Source organism: Melozone crissalis, unplaced genomic scaffold, assembly GCF_028551555.1.
Source record: "Melozone crissalis strain CALT ecotype California unplaced genomic scaffold, PUWL_Pcris_2 ptg000032l_1, whole genome shotgun sequence".
Taxonomy (NCBI): Eukaryota; Metazoa; Chordata; class Aves; order Passeriformes; family Passerellidae; genus Melozone; species Melozone crissalis.
The window spans coordinates 5,511,764-5,535,701 of NW_026535810.1; the positions used below are offsets into that span (position 1 = coordinate 5,511,764).

The 23,938-nt window shown below is 60.7% G+C and overlaps 2 protein-coding genes across 2 annotated transcripts; one reads left to right on the forward strand and one right to left on the reverse strand.

Annotated features, from left to right (window-relative positions):
- The first annotated feature begins 204 nt into the window (after nucleotides 1-204).
- On the forward strand, nucleotides 205-5,499 carry PSMC5 (proteasome 26S subunit, ATPase 5). Its single transcript, XM_054281704.1, has 12 exons — nucleotides 205-287; nucleotides 807-878; nucleotides 1,316-1,385; nucleotides 2,565-2,662; nucleotides 2,895-2,951; nucleotides 3,083-3,313; nucleotides 3,393-3,519; nucleotides 4,458-4,648; nucleotides 4,732-4,830; nucleotides 4,922-5,032; nucleotides 5,105-5,191; nucleotides 5,392-5,499. The coding sequence occupies exons 1-12, from the start codon at nucleotides 249-251 to the stop codon at nucleotides 5,443-5,445; spliced, it is 1,236 nt and encodes a 411-aa protein (XP_054137679.1). The 5' UTR covers nucleotides 205-248; the 3' UTR covers nucleotides 5,446-5,499.
- A 75-nt stretch (nucleotides 5,500-5,574) lies between these two features.
- On the reverse strand, nucleotides 5,575-22,620 carry SMARCD2 (SWI/SNF related, matrix associated, actin dependent regulator of chromatin, subfamily d, member 2). Its single transcript, XM_054281701.1, has 13 exons — nucleotides 22,591-22,620; nucleotides 15,824-16,011; nucleotides 13,110-13,152; nucleotides 12,543-12,665; nucleotides 12,108-12,227; nucleotides 11,011-11,106; nucleotides 9,700-9,801; nucleotides 8,708-8,869; nucleotides 8,465-8,562; nucleotides 7,784-7,919; nucleotides 7,584-7,706; nucleotides 6,595-6,696; nucleotides 5,575-6,494 (listed from the first exon to the last, which is right to left on the reverse strand). The coding sequence occupies exons 1-13, from the start codon at nucleotides 22,615-22,617 to the stop codon at nucleotides 6,441-6,443; spliced, it is 1,374 nt and encodes a 457-aa protein (XP_054137676.1). The 5' UTR covers nucleotides 22,618-22,620; the 3' UTR covers nucleotides 5,575-6,440.
- Between the last annotated feature and the right edge of the window lie 1,318 nt (nucleotides 22,621-23,938).

A 23,938-nucleotide genomic window follows, 5' to 3' on the forward strand; every position in this document is an offset into this window, starting at 1 on the left:
GGAGATGCGGTGAAGAATAACGGGCTCGCTCGGTGCCTCGATCACAGCCCTGTCCGTCCCCTCGGTGCTTCACCCACGGTCACGTCACCTTTGACCGCTCCAAGATGGCAGCGCAGTCCCGACACGAGGGATCGCGCATGCGCACTGCCCCGTCGACCGTGTTTTTCCGGAAGAGGAAGTGATGCCATCAAGGCTGGCGGCAGAGCCGGGCAGCGGAAAGCGGCGGCCGCCATCTTTGTTGGGGCCCGATGCCGGCCGAGAAGATGGCGCTGGACGGGCCCGAGCAGGTGCGGCGGGCTGGGCCGGGCTAGGGGCACCGGCGGAGCTCAGGGAGGGACTTGGGGCGCTCCGGGCTGCCCCGGGCTGTGCTGCGGTTGGGGCTGCTCGGGGCCTGGCAGCGCCATGACTCGGCGGGTCTGGGGAAGGCGGAGGAGTCTGAGGGACGGGACGGGACTGAGACCGGGACCGGGATGCGATCGGGACCGGGACCGGAACCGGGATGGGATCGCGATCAGAATCAGGATCGGGACGGGATCGAGATTGGGACGGGGAGCGGGATCGGGGAGCTCGCAGGGAAACGGGAGCTGGGGCTGCTGTGGGCACCTGGGGGATGCAGGACTCGGCTCGGGGGTGTCGGGCAGGGGTGAGGGGTGGGAAGGGACACTCGGGACGGGGAGCCGCGGACTGGGACCGGGATGAAAGAAGGGAAAAGAGGAGCCAGGAGCCGGCCCGGTGGTGGTGATGGGGGAACCGGGGCCCGGCGGGGTGCCGGGGGGTGTCGGTGGCGCTGAGCTCTGCTGTCCCAGATGGAGATGGACGACGGGAAGGGCGGCTCGGGACTCCGGCAGTATTACCTGTCCAAGATCGAGGAGCTGCAGGTGAGCACAGCTGCGGGAGGCACCGGGATGCCCGTGTCCCTGCCTGTGTCCCTGCCCGTGTGCCAGGGCTGTGGGCAAGCAGGACCCTCCCTGGGGGCGCTGGGGACACGAGCTGGGGCTGTGCTCTGAGCTGGGTGTGTTCCTGTCCCTGTCCTAGCTGCCAGAGAGCAGGGCTGGATGGGATATTGGGAATTAGGAATTGTTCTCTGGGAGGGTGGGCAGGCCCTGGCACAGCTGTGGTTGCCTCTGGATCCCTGGTAGTGCCCAAGGCCAGGTTGGATGGGCTTGGAGCACCCTGGGACAGTGGGAGGTGTCCCTGCCATGGCAGGGCTGGGATGAGATGAGCTTTGAGATCTTTTCCAACCCAAACCACTCCACATTTCCCTGTGCTGGGTGTCCCTGAGCCCGAGGTTGCTCAGCAGAGCCTTTCCCTGCAGCTCATTGTGAACGAGAAGAGCCAGAACCTGCGGCGGCTGCAGGCACAGAGGAACGAGCTCAACGCCAAGGGTAGGGGCTGCAGCTCCTCCTGCCACCCTGGGCTGGGCTTTGGGGACTCTGGGCTGGGTCTGGGTGCTCTGAGCTGGGTTTTGTGGGTTCTAGGCTGGGCCTGAGGGGTTCTGGGCTGGGCTTTGGGGGCTCTGGGGGCTCTGGGCAAGGCCTGGGGGCTCTGGGCTGGCCTGAGGAGTTCTGAGCTGGGCTTCGGGGGTCTGGGCTGGGCCGAGGGGCTTTGGGAGGCTCTGGGCTGGGCTTTGGGGGCTCTAGACAGGGCCTGAGGGGCTCTGGGCTGGGTCTGGGAGCTCTGGATTGGGCCTGAGGGCCTCTAGGTTGGTCTTTGGGGGGCTCTGGGCTGGGCTTTGGGGGGATTCTGGGCTGGGCCTGAGGGGTTCTGAGCTGGGCCTTGGGGCCCCTGGGCTGGGCTTTGGAGGATTCTGGGCTGGGCTTTGGGGGGCTCTGGGCTGGGCCTGGGAGCCTCAGGCTGAGCTTGGGGGGCTCTGGGCTGGGCCTGGGGGTTCTGGGCTGGGCTTTGAGGCTCTGGGCTGGGCCTGGGGGCCTCTAGGTTGGCCTTTGGGGGCTCTAGGCCAGGCTTTGGGGCCTCTGGGCTGGGCCTGGGGCCTCTGGGCTGGGCTTTGGGGGACTGGGCTGGGCATGGGTGTCTTTGGGAGGCTCTGGGCTGGGCCTTGAGGGGCTCTAGGTTGGGCTTTGGGGGGGCCCTAGGCTGGGCTTTGGAGGATTCTGGGCTGGGCTTTGGGGGGTTCTGGGCTGGGCTTTGGGGGGCTCTGGGCTGGGTCTGAGGGGTTCTGGGCTGGACTTTGGGGGTTTTGGGCTGGGCCTGGGGCTGGGCTGAGCCAGGGGGCCTCTAGGCCAGGCCTGAGGCGTTCTGGGCTGGGCATGGGGGCTCTGGATTGGGCCTGAGGGGTTCTGGGTTGGGCTTTAGGGGGCTCTGGGCTGGCCTGAGGAGTTCTGGGCTGTGCCTGCGGGTCTCTGGGCTGGGCCTGGTGGTTCTGGGTTGGGCTTTGAGGGCTCTGGGCTGGGCCTTGGGGGGCTCTGGACTGGGCCTCAGTGCTCTGGTTTGGGGGCTCTGGGCTGGGCTTTGGGGCCTCTAGGCCAGGCTTTGGGGGCTCTGGGCTGGGTCTGGGGTCTCTAGGCTGGGCCTGGCGGTTCTGGAGCCGAGCTGTCCCTCCGCAGTGCGGCTGCTGCGGGAGGAGCTGCAGCTGCTGCAGGAGCAGGGATCCTACGTGGGAGAGGTGGTGAGAGCCATGGACAAGAAGAAGGTGCTGGTCAAGGTACGAGGGGACAGGGCTGGGCTGGGGGACAGCCCCGTGTCCCCATGGGGATGGGACAGCTCAGGGACATTGGGTGAGAGCTCCTGGTGCAGAGGAGTTCCTTGGGATGGCTCTGCTGGGCCTGAGGCTGCCCCAGTGGGGTTGGAGCTCCTGGTTCCTCCCAGGCATCCCCATGTCCCTCAGCAGGGAATTCCCAGGGAAATGAATCCCAGGGCTCTTTCCTCCTTTCCAGGTGCACCCAGAGGGGAAGTTCGTGGTGGATGTGGACAAGAACATTGACATCAATGACGTGAGTGCTGTGGGGCCAGCAGGGACAGCCCAAGGCTGGCAGGGACACCCCGGGGCCTGCAGGGACACCCCAGGGCGGGCAGAGACACCCCAGGGCCAGCAGGGACACCCCTCTGAGTGCTGTCCCCACAGGTGACCCCCAACTGCCGCGTGGCGCTGCGCAATGACAGCTACACCCTGCACAAGATCCTGCCCAACAAGGTGGACCCGCTGGTGTCCCTCATGATGGTGGAGAAGGTTCCAGACTCCACCTACGAGATGATTGGGGGCCTGGACAAGCAGATCAAGGAGATCAAGGAGGTCATCGAGCTGCCCGTGAAGCACCCGGAGCTCTTTGAGGCTCTGGGCATCGCCCAGCCCAAGGCAAGTGCTGCTCTGGGGGGCCTGGGCTGGGCTGGGCTGTGCCCTGGGCAGACTCTGAGGGGCTCTGTGCCCGTTCCAGGGGGTGCTGCTCTACGGCCCCCCCGGCACGGGGAAGACGCTGCTGGCGCGGGCTGTGGCCCATCACACCGACTGCACCTTCATCCGTGTGTCCGGCTCTGAGCTCGTGCAGAAATTCATCGGGGAAGGTACCGTGTCTGTGTCCCTGTCCCTCTGGGAGCCTCTAGGGGAAGGCACCATGTCCGTGTCCCTCTGTGGGCCCCTCAGGGATGGCACCGTGTCCCTGTCCCTCTGTGAGCCTTTCAGGGCAGGCACCGTGTCTGCGTCCCTCTGGGAGCCTCTCAGGGACCCTTGACCAGCCCCAACTCAGCAGACACCAGGGGGCAACCCTGACTCCCCTCTCTTGTGCGCTGAGGGTACTGAGAGTACCTGGGCTGGTCACCTTTGCAGCAGAAGAGACACTACAGACATTGGTAGAAGATAAAGGGATGACTCTTAGCAGGGGTTAATCCAAGGTTTTATTCTAGGAGTCCCAAAAGAGCCCCTACACTTCAGGGTGCTCCTGCTAAGAGCCTTGGAAGATGTGCCAAGGTTCCATTTAAAGGGAGGTGGAAACCCAAAGTAGAGAACATTTACTGACCAATGAGTGACCCTAAGGGATGGGTACTGGGGGATAGACGTTTAGGACAGTGTTAATTCTGCTATTTAAATATAGGTTAGCCTGTTAGTCAGGAGGGAGTCATAAGGTTCTAATATTTTTGTAGGGTAGAGCTTTAACACAGTCCTTGTAAGGCTTGGGGGGCTGAGCCCTGGTCTCTGGCTGCTCACTCCAGGACCTGGACTGAAAGTTCTAGATGGAGGGGATGGGATGCTGAGTGATGGACAGAGAGCCAGGGTGGGGGTTTGGGGGTGATCTCATCCAGGGAAAGGGATTACACAGGTAAAGGGAGGGGAGTACAGTACATTGGGAAAAACCATTTGGGAAAAATACAGGGATACAAAACAAAACTACTTTGAAGTATTACAAATAATAAAACCACACTACAGCAGTACTGGGGTGGCTGTGGGGCTCCCGGGGCAGCGTGGGCTCGGTGCCAGCTGTGCCAGGCTGACCCCGTGCCCGCAGGGGCCCGCATGGTGCGGGAGCTGTTCGTGATGGCGCGGGAGCACGCGCCCTCCATCATCTTCATGGACGAGATCGACTCCATCGGCTCCTCCCGCCTGGAGGGCGGCTCTGGCGGCGACAGCGAGGTGCAGCGCACCATGCTCGAGCTCCTCAACCAGCTCGATGGCTTCGAGGCCACAAAGAACATCAAGGTAGAGGGGCTGGCCCTGCCTGGGGTCCTGCCAGCCCTGCGGTGCCCGGGGTGGTGACAGCTGTCCCCCTGTCCCCTGTGCAGGTGATCATGGCCACCAACAGGATCGACATCCTGGACTCGGCCCTGCTGCGCCCCGGCCGCATCGACAGGAAAATCGAATTCCCCCCTCCCAATGAGGAGGTACCAGAGCCACCCCCTGCTGTCCCTGCTGTCCCCACCCTGTCCCTGGGAGCCGTTCCCAGGCTCCAACCCTCCCTGTGCCCTGCTCCAGGCCCGCCTGGACATCCTCAAGATCCACTCGCGGAAGATGAACCTGACCCGGGGCATCAACCTGCGCAAAATCGCGGAGCTGATGCCGGGGGCCTCGGGGGCTGAGGTGAAGGTGAGCTGGGGACTCTGGGGACACGGGGCTGCCATGGGGGGCACTGGCTGATGCTCCCTCCTGTCCCCTCAGGGTGTGTGCACAGAGGCAGGGATGTATGCACTGAGGGAGAGGAGAGTGCACGTCACACAGGAGGACTTCGAGATGGCCGTGGCCAAGGTGGGTGCCAGGGGAGAGGTGGCACTGGGGGCACAAAGTGTCCTGGGTGATGTTTGCCAGGAGCACACACAGGGGGGTTGTCACCACAGGAGTAACATGGGAGAGGCTGCTGAGCCCTCCCTGTGGTCTTGGGGTGTTTTTGGGGTAATTAACACCCAATTTGGGCACTGAATGGACCCACCCCCATTTCCTCCCCCCAGGTGATGCAGAAGGACAGTGAGAAGAACATGTCCATCAAGAAGCTGTGGAAGTAACGGTGAGGCTGGAGCTGCTCCCTCTGTGCTGTCAATAAAGAGCTGCTGTGGCCAGGCCTGGGTGCTGAGTTGGGGACTGATTTGGGGACGGGGTGGGGGCTGCAGGACACAGCACACACCCCACAGAGCTGCTGCTAACTGCTTTTATTAGAAAAGATCCAAAATAGACAAAAACTGGTTACACAAGAGGCAGAGCAGGAACCCCTGAGCCCAACCCTGGGAATCTGTAAACGCCCCCCCACCCGGAGCCTGCAGGGGGGCAAAGGCACTTCAGTGGGGTGGCAGTGGTGGCACTGCCCCCTGGTCCCCTCCCTCCAACCCAGCATCTCCAGTTCTTGGTGCCCCTGTGCCCCCACAGGCTCCTGGGGCAGAGCCAGCTCCTCTGCCCCCAAACCTCGTCAAGTCAAGTGGTTAATTATGGAATTATGTAAAACAGCGGGAGGGGGGAGGAATAAACTGATTGTCACAAAATGAGCCCCAGCCCTCGGTTCCATATCCCCAGAGCAGCCCTGGGAGCCTCGCTGAGCCCCTGCAGAGCCCAGTTGCAGGAAGAGGAACTCAATCAATATATTAATTAATTCATCAAATACAAACCCACTGTACAAAACGCTGCCTTTTTTTTCTTTTTTCGTGTTTTTTTTTTTTTGCTTTTTATATAAAACCTGTTCACAAAAATAGTGCAAAACGTCGGGGTGGGGGAGCTGGCGTTTGGAATGACGAACTTTGGTTGGTAGAAGAGGGGCAGGGCAGGGCCTGCGGGGCTCGGCTGGGGCTGGCAGCTCCTCCCCTGGGCTCGGGCAGCGCTTCCCGGCTCCGGGGGGGTTTTGGGGAGGGAAGGGACGCGATGCAAAGCGGAGGAGGCGCTGCGGGGGCCTGGGGGGAGCGGGGGCTCCGCAGTGCTCCAGCCCCGGGGGGTTCCCGCCCATCCCTCCAGGCACATGGGGCTTTGTGCAAGTGCTGTGGCTTCCAGTCGGTACCGTCCGGCTCGGGCAGCCCTAGGTGAGGCGGATCCCGAGCACTTGTTCCAGTTCCTGCCGGCGCTGCTGGACCTGGGGACACGGTGGCGGTCAGGGAGGGACAGGGGGCGCTGCGCGGGCTCCCGGGGCGCTGTCACCGCCATCCCGACCCCGTCCCCACCCCCGAGCTCACCTTGGCAAAGATGTGTCTGCCCACGGCCTCCTGCGCCCACGGCTGCTGGTAGAACTCGGCCCGCCGCTCCTCCTCGGGGTTCCCGATCACATCCGTGATGATCTGACCCGAACGGGACGGGGCAGCGGGAGTGAGGGACCCAGAGGATCCATGAGGGACACAGAGCCCTCCCCGAGCTCCAGGATGGAGCCAAACCTTTCCCTGAGGTCCACGAGGGACCCAGAGCCCTCCCTGAACTCCGGGATGGACACAAACCCCTCCCTGAGCTCCAGAATGGACCCAGAGCCCTCCCTGAGCTCCATGAGGGACCCAGAGCCCACCCTGAGCTCCGAGATGGACCCACAGCCTTGCCTGAGCTCCGAGATGGACCCACAGCCTTGCCTGAGCTCCAGGAGGGATCCATGAGGGACCCATGGATCCCTGAACACCAGGATAGACCCAGACCTTTCCCTGAGCTCCAAGATGGACACAAACCCCTCCCTGAACTCCAGGATGGACCCAGACCCCTTCCCTGAGCTCCAGGATGGACACAAACCCCTCCCTGAGCTCCACGAGGAACCCAGACCCCTCCCTGAACTCCATGAGGGATCCATGAGGGACCCAGACCCCTCCCTGAACACCAGGATGGACCCAGACCTTTTCCTGAGCTCTGGGATGGACCCTGACTCTTCCCTGAGCTACAGGATAAACCCAGACCCCTCCCTGAGCTCCATGAGGAACCCAGATCCCTCCCAGCCCCCCATTCTGCCCAGCCCCAGGGCTTCAGAATTATGGAATTGTTAGGGTTGGAAAAAACCTTCCACCCTTAGCCCAACACCACCACCACGTTCACCAGTGCCCCATGGCCCCAAGGGCCACATCCATGGTTCTGAACCCTCCAAGCATGGAGACTCCACCACTGCCCTCTGTGCCAGCACTGGACAACCCCTTCCAGGAAGACATTTTTCCCAATATCCAACCTAAACCCCCCCAGAATTGTTCCCCATTACCTTGAGGTCCCTCCTCTGGGATTTGATCCACTCCTGGATGAAATCCTGGGGGTTGTTGCTGAAGCTCAGCATGAAATCCCTCTGTGTCTTCAGCTGGTTGATGGACTCGATGGTCTCGTGGATCTGGGCAGGTGACAGGGGTCAGAGGAGCTGTGTCCCCCCCCAGTACACAGCTGTCCCCTGGCAGTGTCCCCTCCCACCTTGGCATCCAGGGAGGCGATTTCCTGCTGGTTGGTGGTGGAGGCCAGGAAATTGCTCATCTGGGCTTTGAGAGGATCGTCCACCTCCACGTCGATGTCGTAGCAGGCTGTCTTCTTCTGGTCACTGGGGTCCACGCTGGGAGAATGGGGTTGGGGGGTCCTGCTGAGCTGGGGGTGCATGGACCCCCAACAGCAACACCAGTGCCCCAAGAAGCCTCAAATTTGGGGGTTCTTCCCCTCCCAGGTGACTTGTCCTGGTCCTTCAGGCTGGAGACCTCAAAGCCTCCTGTGCCCCCAGCCCACAGAGCCCCCCAGTCCTGGGGACAGTTCTGGGCTCACTCACCACGCCACTGAGCACCCCCAGCCCTGGGTACACAACCTGGCTCATGGACCCCCAGCCCTGGGGACAGTTCTGGGCTTACTCCCCACCCTCCTGAGCACCCCCAGCCCTGGGTACACAACCTGGCCCACAGAGACCCCCAGCCCTGGGGACAGTGCTGGTCTCATAGACTCACCCAGCCCTGGGGACACCTCCTGGCCCCTGGAGCCCCCAGTCCCAGGGACAGTGCCCACTCTCCATCCCATGGGGCACCCCAGTCCTGCAGACACTCCCCATCCCATGGAGCCCCTTCAGCTCCCTCCATTGCCCACCCAGTGCCCAGCCCAGGGCTGTGCCCCCACCTGATGGTGTGGTTGATGATGATGGGGTCTGGGTGCTGCAGGAGCCCTGCCAGCTTCATGGGGATCTCGGAGAAGCGCATGCGGACGCAGTTGAAGATCTGGGGGGCAAAGCAGAGCCTTGGGCACCCGTGGCAGGGGCTCCCCTCACCTGTGCCCAGGGCAGGGGCACAGCCAGAGCCTGGAGGGGCTGTGGGGGCTGTGAGGGGCTTCTCCCAGCTGGATGAGGGGGGAATGTGCAGGTACCTGGCGGAAGTAGCGGTTGCAGTTGATGAACTCCTTCTCGTGGCTGTCCTGCAGTTTGTTGTGTTTGATGTAGAGCCACAGGGCCTGCATGATGCTGGCCCTGGTCTGGGTGTGCACCCCCAGCAGCCGGGCCAGCCGTGGGTCCAGCTTGTACTGGGGGGGCTGTGGGGACAGCAGGGGTCAGCCAGGATGGAAAAACCCCCCAGAGCAGAGCCCAGCCTGACCCAGCCCATCCTGTCACCAGCCCAGAGCACTGAGTGTCCTGGGACAGCTCAAGGGATGGTCACTCTCTGGGCAGCTGGTCCCACTTTTTAACTCTCTTTCCATGAAGAAAATTCCTCCTGCTGCCCAAAGAAAAGGCACTCGGGAGTGACCCCACAGCCCCTGAGTCACTGTGGGTCCATTCCTGGAGCTCCCTGTGCTCCTTTTGATCCCTGCACCCCCAAACCCTCATCCAAGGTCCTGTCCCAGTTTTTAACTCCTTTTCCATGGAGAAATTCCTCCTGCTGCCCAAAGAAAAGGCACTTGGGAGTCCCCCACAGCCCCTGTGTCACTGTGGGTTCATGCCTGAGCTCCCTGTGCTCCTTTCAATCCCTGCACCCCAAACCCTCATCCAAGGCCCTGTCCCAGTTTTTAACTCCCTTTCTATTAAGAAATTCCTCCTGCTGCCCAAAGAAGAAGGGGGGCCCTCAGGACTCCCCCCCAGCCCTTGTGTCACTGTGGCTCCATTCCTGGAGCTCCCTGTGCTCCTTTTGATCCTTGCATGCCCCAAACCCTCATCCAAGGCCCTGTCCCAGTTTTTAACTCCCCTTCCACAGAGAAATTCCTCCTGCTGCCCAAAGAAGAGGCACTCAGGAGTCCCCCACAGCCCCTGTGTCACTGTGGCTCCATTCCTGGAGCTCCCTGAGCTCCTTTCAATCCCTGCACCCCAAACCCTCACCCAAGGCCCTGTCCCAGCCCATCCCCACCCCTGGGTGCCTCCCAGGCCATACCTGGTGGTCCAACATGAGCAGCAGGGTGCACTTCACATTGACATCCCCGGGGCGCTTCACCTGGAAGCCGTCGGTCTCTTGGGTCGTGGGCATCCGGTGCCACTGCCGGGGACAACGGGGACACAGCTCAGGCAGGGCCATGGAACGACCCTGCCAGCTGGGCTGGGGCTCTGGGCAGGGCTGGCACAGCCTGGGGCACCCCTGGCAGCTCCTGGTCCCGGTGCTGGCAGCTCAGAGCTCTCCCAGTCCCTCTCAGCCAGGCTGTGCCCCAGCACTGGGATGGACTGGGGCAGCTCCAGCACTGGGATGGACTGGGGCAGCTCCAGCACTGGGATGGACTGGGGCAGCTCCAGCACTGGGGCAGCTCCAGCACTGGGGCAGTCCCAGCACTGGGATGGGCTGGGGCAGTTCCAGCACTGGGGCAGTTCCAGCACTGGATGGACTGGGGCAGTTCCAGCACTGGGGCAGTTCCAGCACTGGGATGGGCTGGGGCAGTTCCAGCACTGGAATGGACTGGGGCAGTTCCAGCACTGGGGCAGTTCCAGCACTGGGATGGGCTGGGGCAGTTCCAGCACTGGGGCAGTTCCAGCACTGGGATGGGCTGGGGCAGTTCCAGCACTGGAATGGACTGGGGCAGTTCCAGCACTGGGGCAGTTCCAGCACTGGGATGGGCTGGGGCAGTCCCAGCACTGGGGCAGTTCCAGCACTGGGATGGGCTGGGGCAGCTCTAGCCCTGAGTGCTCGACTGCCACAGCTTCTGGATCAATCCTGGAAGGGGATTCAGCCTCTCCACAGCATCTCCCAGGGCAAAAGCAGAAGCTGGGTGCAAGGAGAGCTCCAGGCAGGAGCACCCAAAGACCCAAAGAAGCTCCGATCCCTCTCCCAGGCATGGATTAAACCTCCCCAGCTCAGGGACAGGCAGGAGGGCAAATCCTCCTTCCCACAGGGCCCTGGGGTGAGGCTCTGTGGGGTCAGCACCCTGTGGGGACCCAGCTGTGCCATGTTCCTGGGGCCACCTCCCTGTCCCCACACAGCCCCAGCTCTGGCTCAGACCTGGGCTGGGAGGGGGCAGTGCTGAGCTCTGCCAGGGGACAAAGGCATCCCTAAAGCTGAGCTGGGAATGCAGCAGAGCCTGGTCCCCATGGAGAGCCTGGCACTGCCCCAGCCCCAAAAACCTCCTCAGGCCCCTCTCCCGGCAGGACAGGCCCTGGGCTGGGAGCTGGGCACTCAGAGGGGCAGCAAGGGCCCCATTTCCCACTGGGATCCCCTCCCACCGTCACTCCTTCCCTCCTGGATCCTTATGGACCTCACCTCCACCAGGTGATTGTCCGGCCCATAGAGCTCCTTGTCCAGCTCGATCACGAGGCTCTTGAAGAAGGAGGAGAACTTCCTCTTCTGCTTGCTGGGCTGCAGACAGGGCAGAGAGATTCCTGATCCCAAATCCAGCTCCAAAGTGGGGCAGGTGCTGCCCCAGCTGAGCTCTCAGCACAGCACCAGTGCTCCCAGCACCCCCTCATCCCTCCTGGATGCTCCTGATGGACCAGAGCTCCTCCCACCAGCACCTTATCCCTATCTCAGCTCCTCCCACCACCACCACTCCATCCCTCCTGGATCCTGATAGGAGGATGGATTCCTCCCTCTGGATGCTCCTGATGGACCAGAGTTCCTCCTCCCACCACCTGATCCCTCCTGGATAATCCCTATGGACCAGCTCCTCCCACCATCACTCTATCCCTCCTGGATCCTGACCAGCTCCTCCCTCCCACCCCTTGGATTCTCCTCGTGGACCAGTGCTCCACCTCCCACCACCTCATCCCTCCTGGATGATCCCCATAGACCAGAGCTCCTCCCACCATCACTCCATCCCTCCTGGATCCCAGCCAGCTCCTCCCTCTAGACCTTCTATGCTCCTGATGGACCAGAGCTCCTCCCACCACCATCACTCCATCCCTCCTGGATCCTGACCAGCTCCTTCCTCCCTCCCTCCCTCCCCCTGGATGCTCCTGATGGACCAGAGCTCCTCCCACAAGCACCTGATCCCTCCTGGATGATCCCTATGGACCACAGTTCTTCCCAACATCACCATATCCCTATCTATCACAGCTCCTCCCACTATCACTCCATCCCTCCTGGATCCTGACAGACCAGCTCCTCCCTCCCTCTGGATGATCCCTATGGACCAGAGCTCCTCCCACCACCATGAGTCCATCCCTCCCGGATCGTGACCAGCTCCTCCCTCCCCTTGGATGCTCCCAATGGACCCGAGCTCCTCCTACCAGCACCTTCTCCCTATCCCAGCTCCTCCTACCATCACTCCATCCCTCCTGGATCCTGACCAGCTCCTCCCTCCCTCCCCTGGATGCTCCCGATGCACCAGAGCTCCTCCCTCCATCCCTGTGGCTCCTCACATCCTCCAGCAGCTTCCCCTCCACACGGAGCTCCCAGGAGGCCACACGTTCTCCCCCCTCTCCCTCCTCCTTGGCCGGGGTGAAGGTGTTGGAGATGTAAATCCTGAGCTTCCTCTTTTGCTGTGGAACGGGAACAGAGAGAGGCAGGATGGCGTGAGAGGGGCTGCAGCACCACCTCCAGCTCAGCATCACAGGAAAGGTCTCGGGGGAGCTTTAGGTTGGATATTAGGGAACATTTATCCATGGAAAGGGTTGGAAAATACTGGAATGGGCTGTCCTGGGCAGAGGTGGAATCCCCCATCCCAGAAACCCATGGATATTCCACATAGGAACACAGCTTAGGGTGATGACTGGACTGGATGACCTCAGGGGATTTTTCCAACCTTAATTTTCCCACATTCCGTGATTTCCAGCCCCTGCCAGGCCCCAGCTCACCGTCAGGGGTTTCTTGATGGCCTCCTGGATCTCCATCCTCTTGCGGGCAATGGTTTGGTCCAGCTTGCGCTCGAAGGCCAGCAGGTCCATGTAGGCCTGGGACTCTGGGACCAGCTCCCTGATCTGGACATGGGAATGCTCAATCCCAGCCTGCTGACATGGGCTGGACCCCCCCACAGCCCCAGCAGCCAGGGAGACACCAGGTGATGAGTCCAGCATCCAGTTTTTATTTTAAACCCAGCCTGGAGCCCTGCAAAGCTCTGCCCAAACCAGTCTGGAGCCTGCTGCTGCTCCCAGCAGCGTTCCTGCATGGAATGGAAGCCTGGAATCTTGAGAGGGACTCTTGGGGACCTCCTGAGATCTCCATCCCACCCCATTCCTGCTCCCTGCTTGCTCAGAGTCCAACCCCACAGACAGAAACACTCCAGGGTGGTTTAGGATTGCACAGAATCCCCCCCCTGTTCCCTCCCAGGGGGCAGGAGGGAACTCAGGGAGATCCTCCCTTTTTGGGGACACCCCAACCCTGCAGCAGCTCAGCTCGGTCCCCCAGGCTGAGGTGACACTCACCCTCTGTGGCAGCACCTTGTCAGCCATCTTCCTCCTCTTCACCCTGGCAAACAGGAGAAATGAGAGCTCCCACAGGATGGACACTGGGAAAGGCTCTTCACCCCCCCAGAGGTGCTGGCACTGCCCAGGCTCCCCAGGAATGGTCCCAGAGCTCCAGGAGGGTTTGGGGCAGCCAGGGGTGCCCAGGGTGGGATTGTTGGGGGGTCTGGGCAGGGACAGGAGTGGGGCTGGATGAGCCTTAGGGGTCTATTCTCACTCAGGATATTCCTGGGGGAAGGTGTTGGATGTTGCAGCCTGACACCAGGGAAGGAAATCCAGGTGATACCAAGGCAAAGGCAGGGCTGCAGGACAGAATTCCCAAATCTCCCCTCTCAAAGCAGCCATCCCATCCTCCCAGTGCTCCAACCTAAGGAACTACCCTTAAACCAGGAAATCCCCTAAACCCAGCTCAAACCAAGCCCTGCTGTGGTGGGGCTGAAATCCTGGGGAAATCCAGCTTGGCTGGATCCAACCCTGCCCTCTGCAGGTTCCCATCACCCTGAGCCCACCCCAGTGCCCAGGCAGCTCCTGCTCTGCTCCCCTGTTTTCCTGCCTGGGAGATGGGTGAGCAGGGAATTCCCATTCCTCCAGCTGCACCTGGAGCAGCAGGATCACATAGGAGCAGTCCAGGAGAACTCTCCAGGAGAGGTCAGAGCCCTGCTCTGGAGCAATTCCTGCCCCATCCAACCCCTCCTCCTGCAGGGTCTGGACAGCCCAGGGCAGCTGGAAGCTCCTAATCCCTTGATCCAGCCCAGATGTGAGCCTGGCTGATCCCTGATGGGATGGCTCTGATGTCCCTGTGGGTGCCAGGCTGCTCCCTGTCCCCAGCCCCAGCTCATTCCAGCTCTGCAGTGCTGGGATGGCCCAGGAGGGATCAGAAAGCCAAAGGAGCTGCCAGGGAAGGGAATGGGAGCTGAGCACGAAGGGATCCTGCCTGGAGATTCCAGGAACCAGAGAGGGATCAGCAGGGCTGGGAACCAGCGAGGAGCTGCTGGCAGAGCCCAAACAAAGAGTCCTGCCCTGACTGCAGCTCCAGGGAGCATCCCCAAAATCTGCCACCCCATCCCACACTTCCCAAGATCTGCCAGCCCCATCCCACACTTCCTAAAATCTTTCAGCCCCATTCCACATTTCCTAAAATCTGCCACCCCATTCCACACTTGCCTAAAATCTTTCAGCCCCATCCCACACTTCCTAAAATCTGCCAGTCCCACCCCACACTTGCAGCCACATCTGTGCCTGCCAGAGCCACCAGGCAGCCCTGGGAGGGTGAAGAAGACCCCCAGGAGCTGCTGCTGGGGACCCCACGAGGCTCTTTGGTTCCTGGTGTGGAGATCAGAGTGAGAGGAAGCTGCAAAGTGAGGAATCTCTGCCTCCAACCCAGAACATCCCGTTCCCAAGCTCTGGCAGGTGCCAGGCTGGAGGAAAACCCTGCTGGTGCCCCCCTCTGCAGCAGGACAGGAGCTGTGGCACTCTGCATGACGTGACACTTGAGTGGGGACCTAGAGAGGCTTTGGGGTCTCAAAGAGAGTCAAACACTGACTGAACCCAGCCCTGGGATCCCTGTCCTGAATGGAATTACATCCATTTATACAGCTCTGTGTCTGCAGTGACATCTCATTGATATCTACATTGATATTAAATAATATTTATATTTATACAGGTATTTCCTGAACAGGGCTCTCCTGTGCTCTGGGGAAGTTTCCCAGCAGAAGATCCTGTTGGGAATGAATTATTGTACCTGCTCCTGGCACAGATTATTATTATTATTATTATTATTATTATTATTATTATTATTATTATTATTATTATTTTAATGATTTTATATTATTAACATATTATTATATTATTATCGATAATTAATATTATAATATGGATAATATAATTATTATATTATTATTTTTTTATCAATTATTAGCAGTTTAGGAGGAAAATAGGAGGTGAAACACAACCTGGCTGCACTGAGAAGCAGGGATGCAGCTCCCACGGATTAGTGTGGTAGTGTGAGCTGTACCTGCTCCTGGCACAGATTATTATTATTATATTATACTATATTATACTATATACTATATCCTATACTATATATTATATGTTATATATTATATATAATATATAATATATAATATATTATATATTATATATTATATATCCTATACTATATATGGTTATGGTATCTGATATCTGATATATGACATATGATATATTATTAGCTGCTCCTGGCTCAGTTCAGGTGGAAAACAGGAGCTGAAACACAGCCTGGCTGCACTGAGAAGCAGGGATGCAGCTCCCATGGATTAGTGTGGTAGTCTGGGAATGTTCAGGAGTTTGGAGCACCCTGGGAGAGTGCAAGGAGCCCTGGGGTGGGCCTGGGTGGGCTCTGAGGTGGGAATGGATGGGCCCTGGGGTGGGCCTGGGTGGGCTCTGAGGTGGGAATGGATGGGCCCTGGGGTGGGCCTGGATGGGCTCCGAGGTGGGCCAGGATGGGCCCTGGGGTGGGACTGGGAATGTTCAGGAGCTTGGAGCACCCTGGGAGTGGAAGGAGCTCTGGGGTGGGCCTAGATGGGCTCTGAGGTCCCTCCACCCCACCCACCCCGATTTCCCAAAGTGCAGCAGGACCCAGCAGGACCCCCCACCCTCCCCTGTGACCCCCCCGGGGTGGGACACGCCAGCCTTACCCTCTCCGGGGGGTGGCCATGGGTGGCTGTGCCTGGGGGGTCAGCAGGCGCTTCCTGAAGGGATCCATCATGGCCTGGGGCAGGCCGGGCCGCAGCGGGGTCCCTGCTCCGTACGGGGGCGCCCCCGGGGGTCCCACCTGCAGCCCTGCCATGGGCATCCTGCCCCCGGGGGGCATCCCAGGGCGCTGCTGCAAACGGGGATGGGGTCAAACGGGATCCTGGCTGTGGTGGCACCCACCTCAGTGTCACCCACCTCTGTGCCATCCAACTCTGTGCCACCCACCCTCAGTGCCACCCACCCCTAGGTGTCATCCACCTTGGTGCCACCACTCTTAGTGCCACCCACCCTGGGTTCCATTCACCCTTGATGCCACCCGCCCTGGGTGCCATCCACCCTCAGTGCTACCCACCTCTGTGCCACCCACCCTGGGTGCCATCCAGCTTGGTGCCACCCCCTCTATGCCATCCTGCCATCCACTTCTGTGCCACCCACCTCTGTGCCACAAACCCTGGGTGTTACCCACCCTTGGTACCACCCTCCCTGGCCGCCATCCACCTCTGTGCCACAAACCCTGGGTGTTACCCACCCTCGGTGCCACCCACCCTTGGTGCCATCCACCTCTCTGTCATCCACCCTTGGTGACATCTACCCTGGGTGCCACCCATCTCTGTGCCACCCACCCTAGGTGCCATCCCCTCAGTGCCATCCACCTCTGTGCCACCCCCTTGGTGCCACCCCTTCCCCCCGCTGCCTCCTGACCCAGGGCAGGCAATGCCAGCAGGAGCTGCAGGAAGCTCTGGGAAAGCAGGACCAGGAGAGGCCAAGGAGTGCAGGGGAGCCTGGCCTGGCAGCACTGGAGCCAAAGCCAGGCCCTGTGCCACCCCCACAGCAGCACCAGGGCACTGCCAATGCCAGTTCCTCCCACAGGGATGGAGGAGGCGGCAGCTCCCCCTGGCAGCACCACCCCCCTCCTGCCCCTTCCAGGGACACACAGAGGGAATCTGGGAGCCACAAAAGGGGTCCCAGCCCTGGCAGACCCTCTGCACCCTCAGAGCGATGATTGGGCAGCACCGGCTGGTGCCCCAGGACACACCAGGCATCCCTCCTGCTCCTCCCTGCTCCACCCGGGGATCCTCTGATCCTCAGCTCCCCCTGCCAAGGCGGGAGGCTGCGAGAGCCACCGAGCCAGCAGAGCAACATTTCTGCCCTGCCCCAGGCTCCCGACGTGCCAGGACATCCCCACAGCCCTGCAGGGCAGGGAGCCAAGGAACAACCTCACTACTCCCTGCACGCAGGGATACATGTGGGAGCAACCCCTGGATGCAGGGCTGGAGTGTGGGATGCAGCCAGCCTGCCCTACACTGCTCAGAGGGGTTGGTTTGGTGAAGCTGCAGCCGAAAAACCCCAAAAACCACCCCCAGCTCTGTGAAAAGCAGAGGGACACAAAGCCAAGAGCTGCCCCTGGTGCCTGTGGCAGATCCTGAGAGGAGAAATGTTCCAGGCAGGATCAGGGCAGCAGCAGGGCCCCAGGATTAGGGCTGCACGTGGAAGCTCAAACCCCCAGGCCAGGCTGAGCCTGTTACACAACAAACAGCACAAGCAGCAGCACACAGCCTGCACAGCCTTTGAACAGCTTGGGCTCTGACCCTCCCTTCCCCAGGGCAGGAGGCTCCTTGTTCCTGCTCCCAGATGTTCCTGCTCAGCCCCATTTGTGCAGCTCCTCGTGACTCTGGCACCTCTCTGTGCCAAAACCACGAGGCCAGGCCCAGTTTCTCGGGGTTTATCAAGAAATCCATTGTGGCAGGGCCGGGTGGACCCACAGCCTGTACAACACCACAAACCACAGTGGATGTTGTTCTGCTGCTCAGCTCCAGCAGCACTGGGGAACCCAAACCTGTGCTGACACCTGCCAGGACTTCTGAAAAGCAGAGAAACCCCCAGAAGGAGCTGGGAAACTTTGAATTTGAAATTCCTGGGCCCCCAGAGCAGCTGAGTGCAGAGCCTGGGCTGGAAGCAGAGCCTGGAGGCAGCAGGAGCAGGAAATGGCTCCCAGGGAAAGCCTGCCCCGGTGTTCATCAGTGCCTGGAGGGCCAGGGAGGCTCCACAGCCCCAGAGACATTCCCTGCCCTGTGGGAATGCTGTCAGGAGCCTGCCTGGAGCTGCCCCAGCTCCTGTCCTTCAGTCAGAGCAGCCCTGAGGTCTCTCCTCCCTCCCTCTGCCCCTCCCTGGAGCACATTTTGGATCTACCCCTAAAGGGAGAGATTTGGAGGCTTGAGTCTCTGACAGCTCCACATCCTGGGCAAGGTCTCCTGTGTGTCCAGCTGCTCCTTCCAGGGCTCCACTGAGACAATTTCATTGGCAGGGAGAGGTTCAGCACAAGGACACACAGATTTGTCACACTTTAACTTCACCAAACCATCTGAGAAGCATCAGCCACAGCTCAGCTGCCAGGGAGCGACTTACAGCCCACCAAGGACCCACCCTGGACTGCCTGGATGAGCAATAAGGGGAGGGCAGAATTCCTCCACGTGGAATTTTTCTCTCAGTTTATTCTCGGGATTTTCAAATTTGCACCAGAGAAGCCTCTTGGCTCAGTCACCAGTGCCTGGGGCAGATCTGTTCCCAAACCCTTCTCACACAAGCCCAGCCTAAAACCTCCAGCCAAGCCAGGAAGCAGCACCACAGCCTGGGGGTGAAGCCTGCCTGGAAATTCCCAGGATGCAGAGGGCTTAAACTCAGGAAATTCGATTAAACCAGCCCTGAGCAGGAGCTCATTCCTGCCCAGCACCCCCAGTGCCTGTGGCACCCCCAGGCCCGCCCTGTCCCCTCCCCTCCGAGGGGCAGACAAAGGGCAAACCCTGCAGGCTCAGCGGGAGGAAGAGCCTGGATCCCATCCAGAGCTCCCTGCAGAGCCTCTGCAAATGGGACAGCGAGCAGCTCGTGTTTGCTCCCTGCCAGGGACGGGGCTGTGCCCGGGGTTCATGCCAGGGCACTGCTCTGCCCACGGGCCTGCGGCAGCTCTGCCCAGAACCGGCCCTGGCTGAACCCACAGAGCTGGGAGGGTCCCTGAGGGATGTTTGCTGGCATGGCAGGAGCCTCTGAGCCTGCCAAAGGTCCCTGCTTGAGGAGGGACAGCCCAGAAATCGGGGGCTGGCAGCAGGAAGGAGGAGCAATAAATCCCAGCATGGATCTGCAGGAAGAGAGAGAGCTTGAGGCAAAGCAGGAATTCTGCAAACAGCTCCAGAGCTTGTTCATGGCCCTTCCAGCACCCTGGCTCTTTCCTGCAGCTCCCCAGCCCCTCCTGTGCTGCTCAAGGATCCAGCTCTGCACAGGGACAGGAACCAGAGCTCACATCCATCCTCACCCTGGGCTCTGGAGCACAGCCTGGCCCAGCACCAACAGCTCTTCTGCAAGTTCCTCCCCTCGTGCCCAGGCAGCAGCACTTCCCACAGGGACACAGAAACAATCCCTGCTCCAACAGGGCTCCAGCTCCACGCTGGGCTGGGCTCCAGGAGAGTTCTGCTGCCCAGGGCTTGGTGTGGATTGGGATCATGAGCCCCCTGCACACCCCAAAAGAGTGGTTTTCCCCTTTGTTCCTCCTTATCTGTGAGCAAATCCCTCATGGGAGAGTGCCAGGGAGAGCCTGGGCTGGTGCTGGCACAGACCTTGAGCTGGGAGGTGCTGCTGGGACGGAGATGCTGCAAACCCTGCTGCAGCTCCCTGCAAACCCCACACTCCCCACACTTGGAAAAGCTCCGTGTTGGACACAGGAGGAGCTCCAGGAGCCAGATCTGAGCTGGAAAGCTGACATGAGGAAGTGGTAAATCAAAAGGAGAAGGGCACAGCACAGGCACAGCCCCCAGCAGAGCCAGGACACATCCTGGAATGTCTCCAGCAGCAGCAGCAGAGCTGGGCTGGCCAAACCTGCCTGTCCACAGCCCTGCAGCTGGAGCCCTGAATGTCCCAGGGCAGGGAAAGGAGAGGGCACAGGGATTCGGGAGCAGCAGCAGGAACAAGGAACAAAGGTGCTGGGGAGGAGCAGCCATGGCCTGGCACAAACCCTGCCCGTGGTGCTCCTGCAGGGCCAAACCTCCTGGAGGGTTCCTGTGGAAGCAGAGGGAGCAGCCGGGCTGGAGGAGCTGCTGTTCCCCCTGCCCTGTCACGTTTCCCAGAGCAGCAGAGCGTGCCTGGGCTCTGCCCTGCCCTCCTCCCCCTGCTCCAGAGGACACCGTCCATCTGCTTTGGATCAGGCTGGAAGCAGCTCCGGGCTGGGGCTCTGATGAAACCTGCCTTGGAAAGCCTGTCCCTGGGGAAGGGTGGGGTTCTCCAGCCCCAGCAGCCTTCTGGAACAGCTCCAGCCCTGCCTGCTGGCCCCTGGCCCCCTCCATGAGCAGGAACACGGCTCTCCCTGCTCCCCAAGGGGGCATTTCTCCCACACTGCACCCTCTCCAGCACATCCAGGCCTCCCCAGTTTCATCTGGCACAACATCCCACACTTGTTCAGCTCCTCCATGGATTTCTCCATGAAGCACATATCTCCTTCCCACTGCCCAGGGACAGGATCACAGAGCTGCTTCCAGCCTTGGGAATGCTCAGGCTGCAGCAGCCTCCTGGCCAGGGAATCCTGTCCTCCCAACATGTGCCAATAAAATCCATTCAGTGGGCACCTAATTCTGCATCAGCTGAGGGTAACTGCAAGGTCAGAGTGCTGAGTTCCAAGGTCTCATCCCACGCTGTTCCAGGCCATGGTGTTAACCCCAAAACTTGGGAAAAACTCTTCTAAACCTGAAACCAGCACCTGAAAAACCAGGAAAGCTCCTTCCTGCTGAACTCCCATGGAACCTGGCTGCTGGGGCTCAGCCTCGTGGCTCCAGGGGCAGGGAGAGGGATCAGGATGGGCCCCACCAGCCCTGATGTTCCTGCTCCAGGCATGGCACGGGCCTCTGGCTGCTCTGGAAACACCAGCTCCCAGCAAAGGTGCCCCCTGGATTCCCTGCCTGGGCAGCCAGGAAATCCCCAGCAGGGACACAAGGATGTCCAAAGGACAAGCATATGTTTAATAATCCCAAGATTAGAGCTCCTAAGCCCTCGCTGCCCTGGCCAGGGCCTCTTCTGTCTCCTGGTGCCCAAACAACGCAGCTCTTCCTAAAACTGGGACAGACCCAAGCCCTGGGGGGATGGCAGGGAAGGGAGGGGCTGTTTTGCTCAGCCTGGGAATTGCAAAACAAAGGGCAGAGACCCTCGGGATCCTCTCCTTTCCCAGGCTCAGTGAGAGGCCACGGGGGCTGATCCCGCTGTGCCAGCGGTGCCAGACACCGCGGGGACATCAACATGGGGACATCAACATGGGGACATCACCGAGGGGACATCGCCCCCTGCTCCCGACACCTGCTGCCAGCCCAGCAGCATCTGCCAGCCCTGTTTACTCCTAGCTGGATTTTGCACCCTGCACATGGAAGGTCAGGCGGTGCCCCCGCCTCGAGTTACCAGCGGCTCACACTCGGCCAGCTCAGCTTCCAACAGCATTTCTGAAGGCTGCAGGAGGAAGTTGTTTCCTTCTCCTGTGTTAAGGAGCCGGAATTTCCCTGAGCTCGGTTTATTTCCTGAGTTTTAAATCATGTAAATCAGGCAGGGCTCTGGAGGAGGCAGCGGCGGCCCAGGAGAACGTGTTGCACAACGGGGCTCCTCCATTTCCAGCCTGCCTGGAAAACTGAGCTGCACATCTGAAAACTCAGCCCAAAGTACTCAGCACAAGCTTGGGAGTGAACTGGGAAGCCGGGTGTGCGAGGGGGAGCAGGAATGTGTGTCAGGATACACTTCTTACTGCTGGAATAGCATAGAAACACGGAATTGTGTGGGAAGGGATCTTAAACTCACGCAGTGACACCCCTGCCATGGCAGGGACACCTTCCACTATGCCAGGCTGCTCCAAGCCCATCCAGCCTGGCCTTGGGCACTGCCAGGGATCCAGGGGCAGCCCCAGCTGCTCTGGGCACCCTGTGCCAGGGCCTGCCCACCCTGCCAGGGAACAATTCCCAATTCCCAATCTCCCATCCATCCCTGCCCTCTGGCACTGGGAGCCATTCCCTGTGCTCTGTCCCTGCAGGCACTTGTAAACACAGTTCTTACTTCCTGAATTTACTTGTAAAAGATGCCAGGCTGAAAACTGAGTGATTTCACGTGCTCTCGGAGGGCTGCTCGTTGTTTTGATTTACTTTCCCCAACATTACTTGATTTACTTTCCCCAACATCACCGAGCGCCCGCTCCCCTCTCCCACCGCCAACCCAGCCCGCTCTTCCGGAGCGCACACCGAGGATACTCCGAGGTTACACCGAGTTACATGTGCACACCACGCGTTCCCTCCGCCTTTGGCAAGGACACGACCGCGCTCCCGGCTCGGTGCCGGGGGTGGGAAGGGCCGGGTAGGGCCGAGGGGGCTGCGGAGCCGGATCGGGCCCGGGGCCCACGGCAGCGACCCCGGCCGGGCCCGGCTCACTACTGCGGGACGGGATGGGCCCGGCCCAACTTTGAGCGGGCTCTGAGGGTGCATAGTGAGAGCAGGGAGCAGAGAGGTGTCCCAGCTAACAGGGAGCTGTCCCGGCTAACCGGGGCAGCAGAACGGCCGCACCGGGGGTGCCGGGCCCGCTCCGGGCGATGCCTGCCAGGCCCGGCCGCGCTGCCCCGGGAAGGCCCCGCCGGCCCGCCCGGCCACCCCACCACTGTCCCGGTGCCCCCGCGGCCCTCCCGGCAGCCCGGGGCTCTCACCTGGTACTGCGCGGCGGCCGGGCCCATGGCGCGGTAGCCCGGGGCGGCGGCGGGCGCGGGGCTGGGGCCGCGCAGCAGGGCGGTGCCGGGCCCCGGGGCCGGCGGGGCGGCCGAGGGGGGCAGCGGGCTGAGCGGGAAGGCGCCGCGCCCGGCCATGGCGGGGCCGCAGCGGACGGGACGGGGCAGGGAGGCCCCGGCAGCGGTGGCGGCTCCGAGCGGCGGCGGCGGCGGAACGGGAACGGGAACAGCTCCGCGCCCGCCGCCTCAGGCCCCGCCCCTCGGCATAGCCCCGCCCCCGGCAGCGTCCCGCCCCGGCATAACCCCGCCCACCGCGGGAGCCCCGCCCATCTCCGCCTCAGGCCCCTCCCCCGCAGTGCAACCCCCGCGGCGCCGCGCGCGCACCCGGGAGCTCCGCCCACCTCCGCAAAGGCTCCACCCCCAGCCCGCCTGTGTGACGTCAGCGTGTGGCGTGTGTCATGTACGCGTGTGTGCACTTGAGTGTGTGAGAACACCTGTGAGAGTGTGTGTGTGAACAGGTGTGGGTGTGTGTATGTGCACATCAACGTGTGTGTGTGTGTGTGTATGCATGAACATGTGTGTGTGTGCGTGCATGGACACTTGTGTGTGCATGAACATGTGTGTGTGTGTGCATGAATGTGTGTGTGCATGAACACCTCTGTGTGTGTCTGTGTGTGCATGAACACGTGTGTGTGTGTGCACATGCACATGTGTGTATGTGTGCATGAACACGTGTGTGTGCGCGCGTGTGTGTGTGTGGGCATGAACACCTGTGTGTGTGTGTGCATGAACACTTGTGTATGTGTGTGTACACATGAACATGTGTGTGCATGAACGCGTATGTGTGCATGAACATGTGCGTGTGTGTGCATGAGCATGTGTGTGTGTGTGTGTGTGTGCATGAACATGTGTGTGTGTGCATGAATGTGTGTGTGCATGAACACCTCTGTCTGTGTGTGTCTGTGTGTGCATGAACACCTGTGTGTGTGCACATGAACATGTGTGTGTGTGCATGAACACGTGTATGTGTGTGTGTACACATGAACATGTGTGTGTGTGCATGAACACGTGTATGTGTGTGTGTACACATGAACATGTGTGTATGTGTGCATGAACACGTGTGTGTGTGTGCATGTGTGTGTACACATTAACACGTGTGTGTGTGCACATGAACACGTGTGTGTGTACACATGAACATGTGTGTGTGCATGAACACGTGTGTGTGTACACATGAACACGTGTGTGTGTGCACATGAACATGTGTGTGTGCATGAACACGTGTGTGTTTGTGTGTGTGCGTGAATGTGTGTATGTGTGCACGAACACGTGT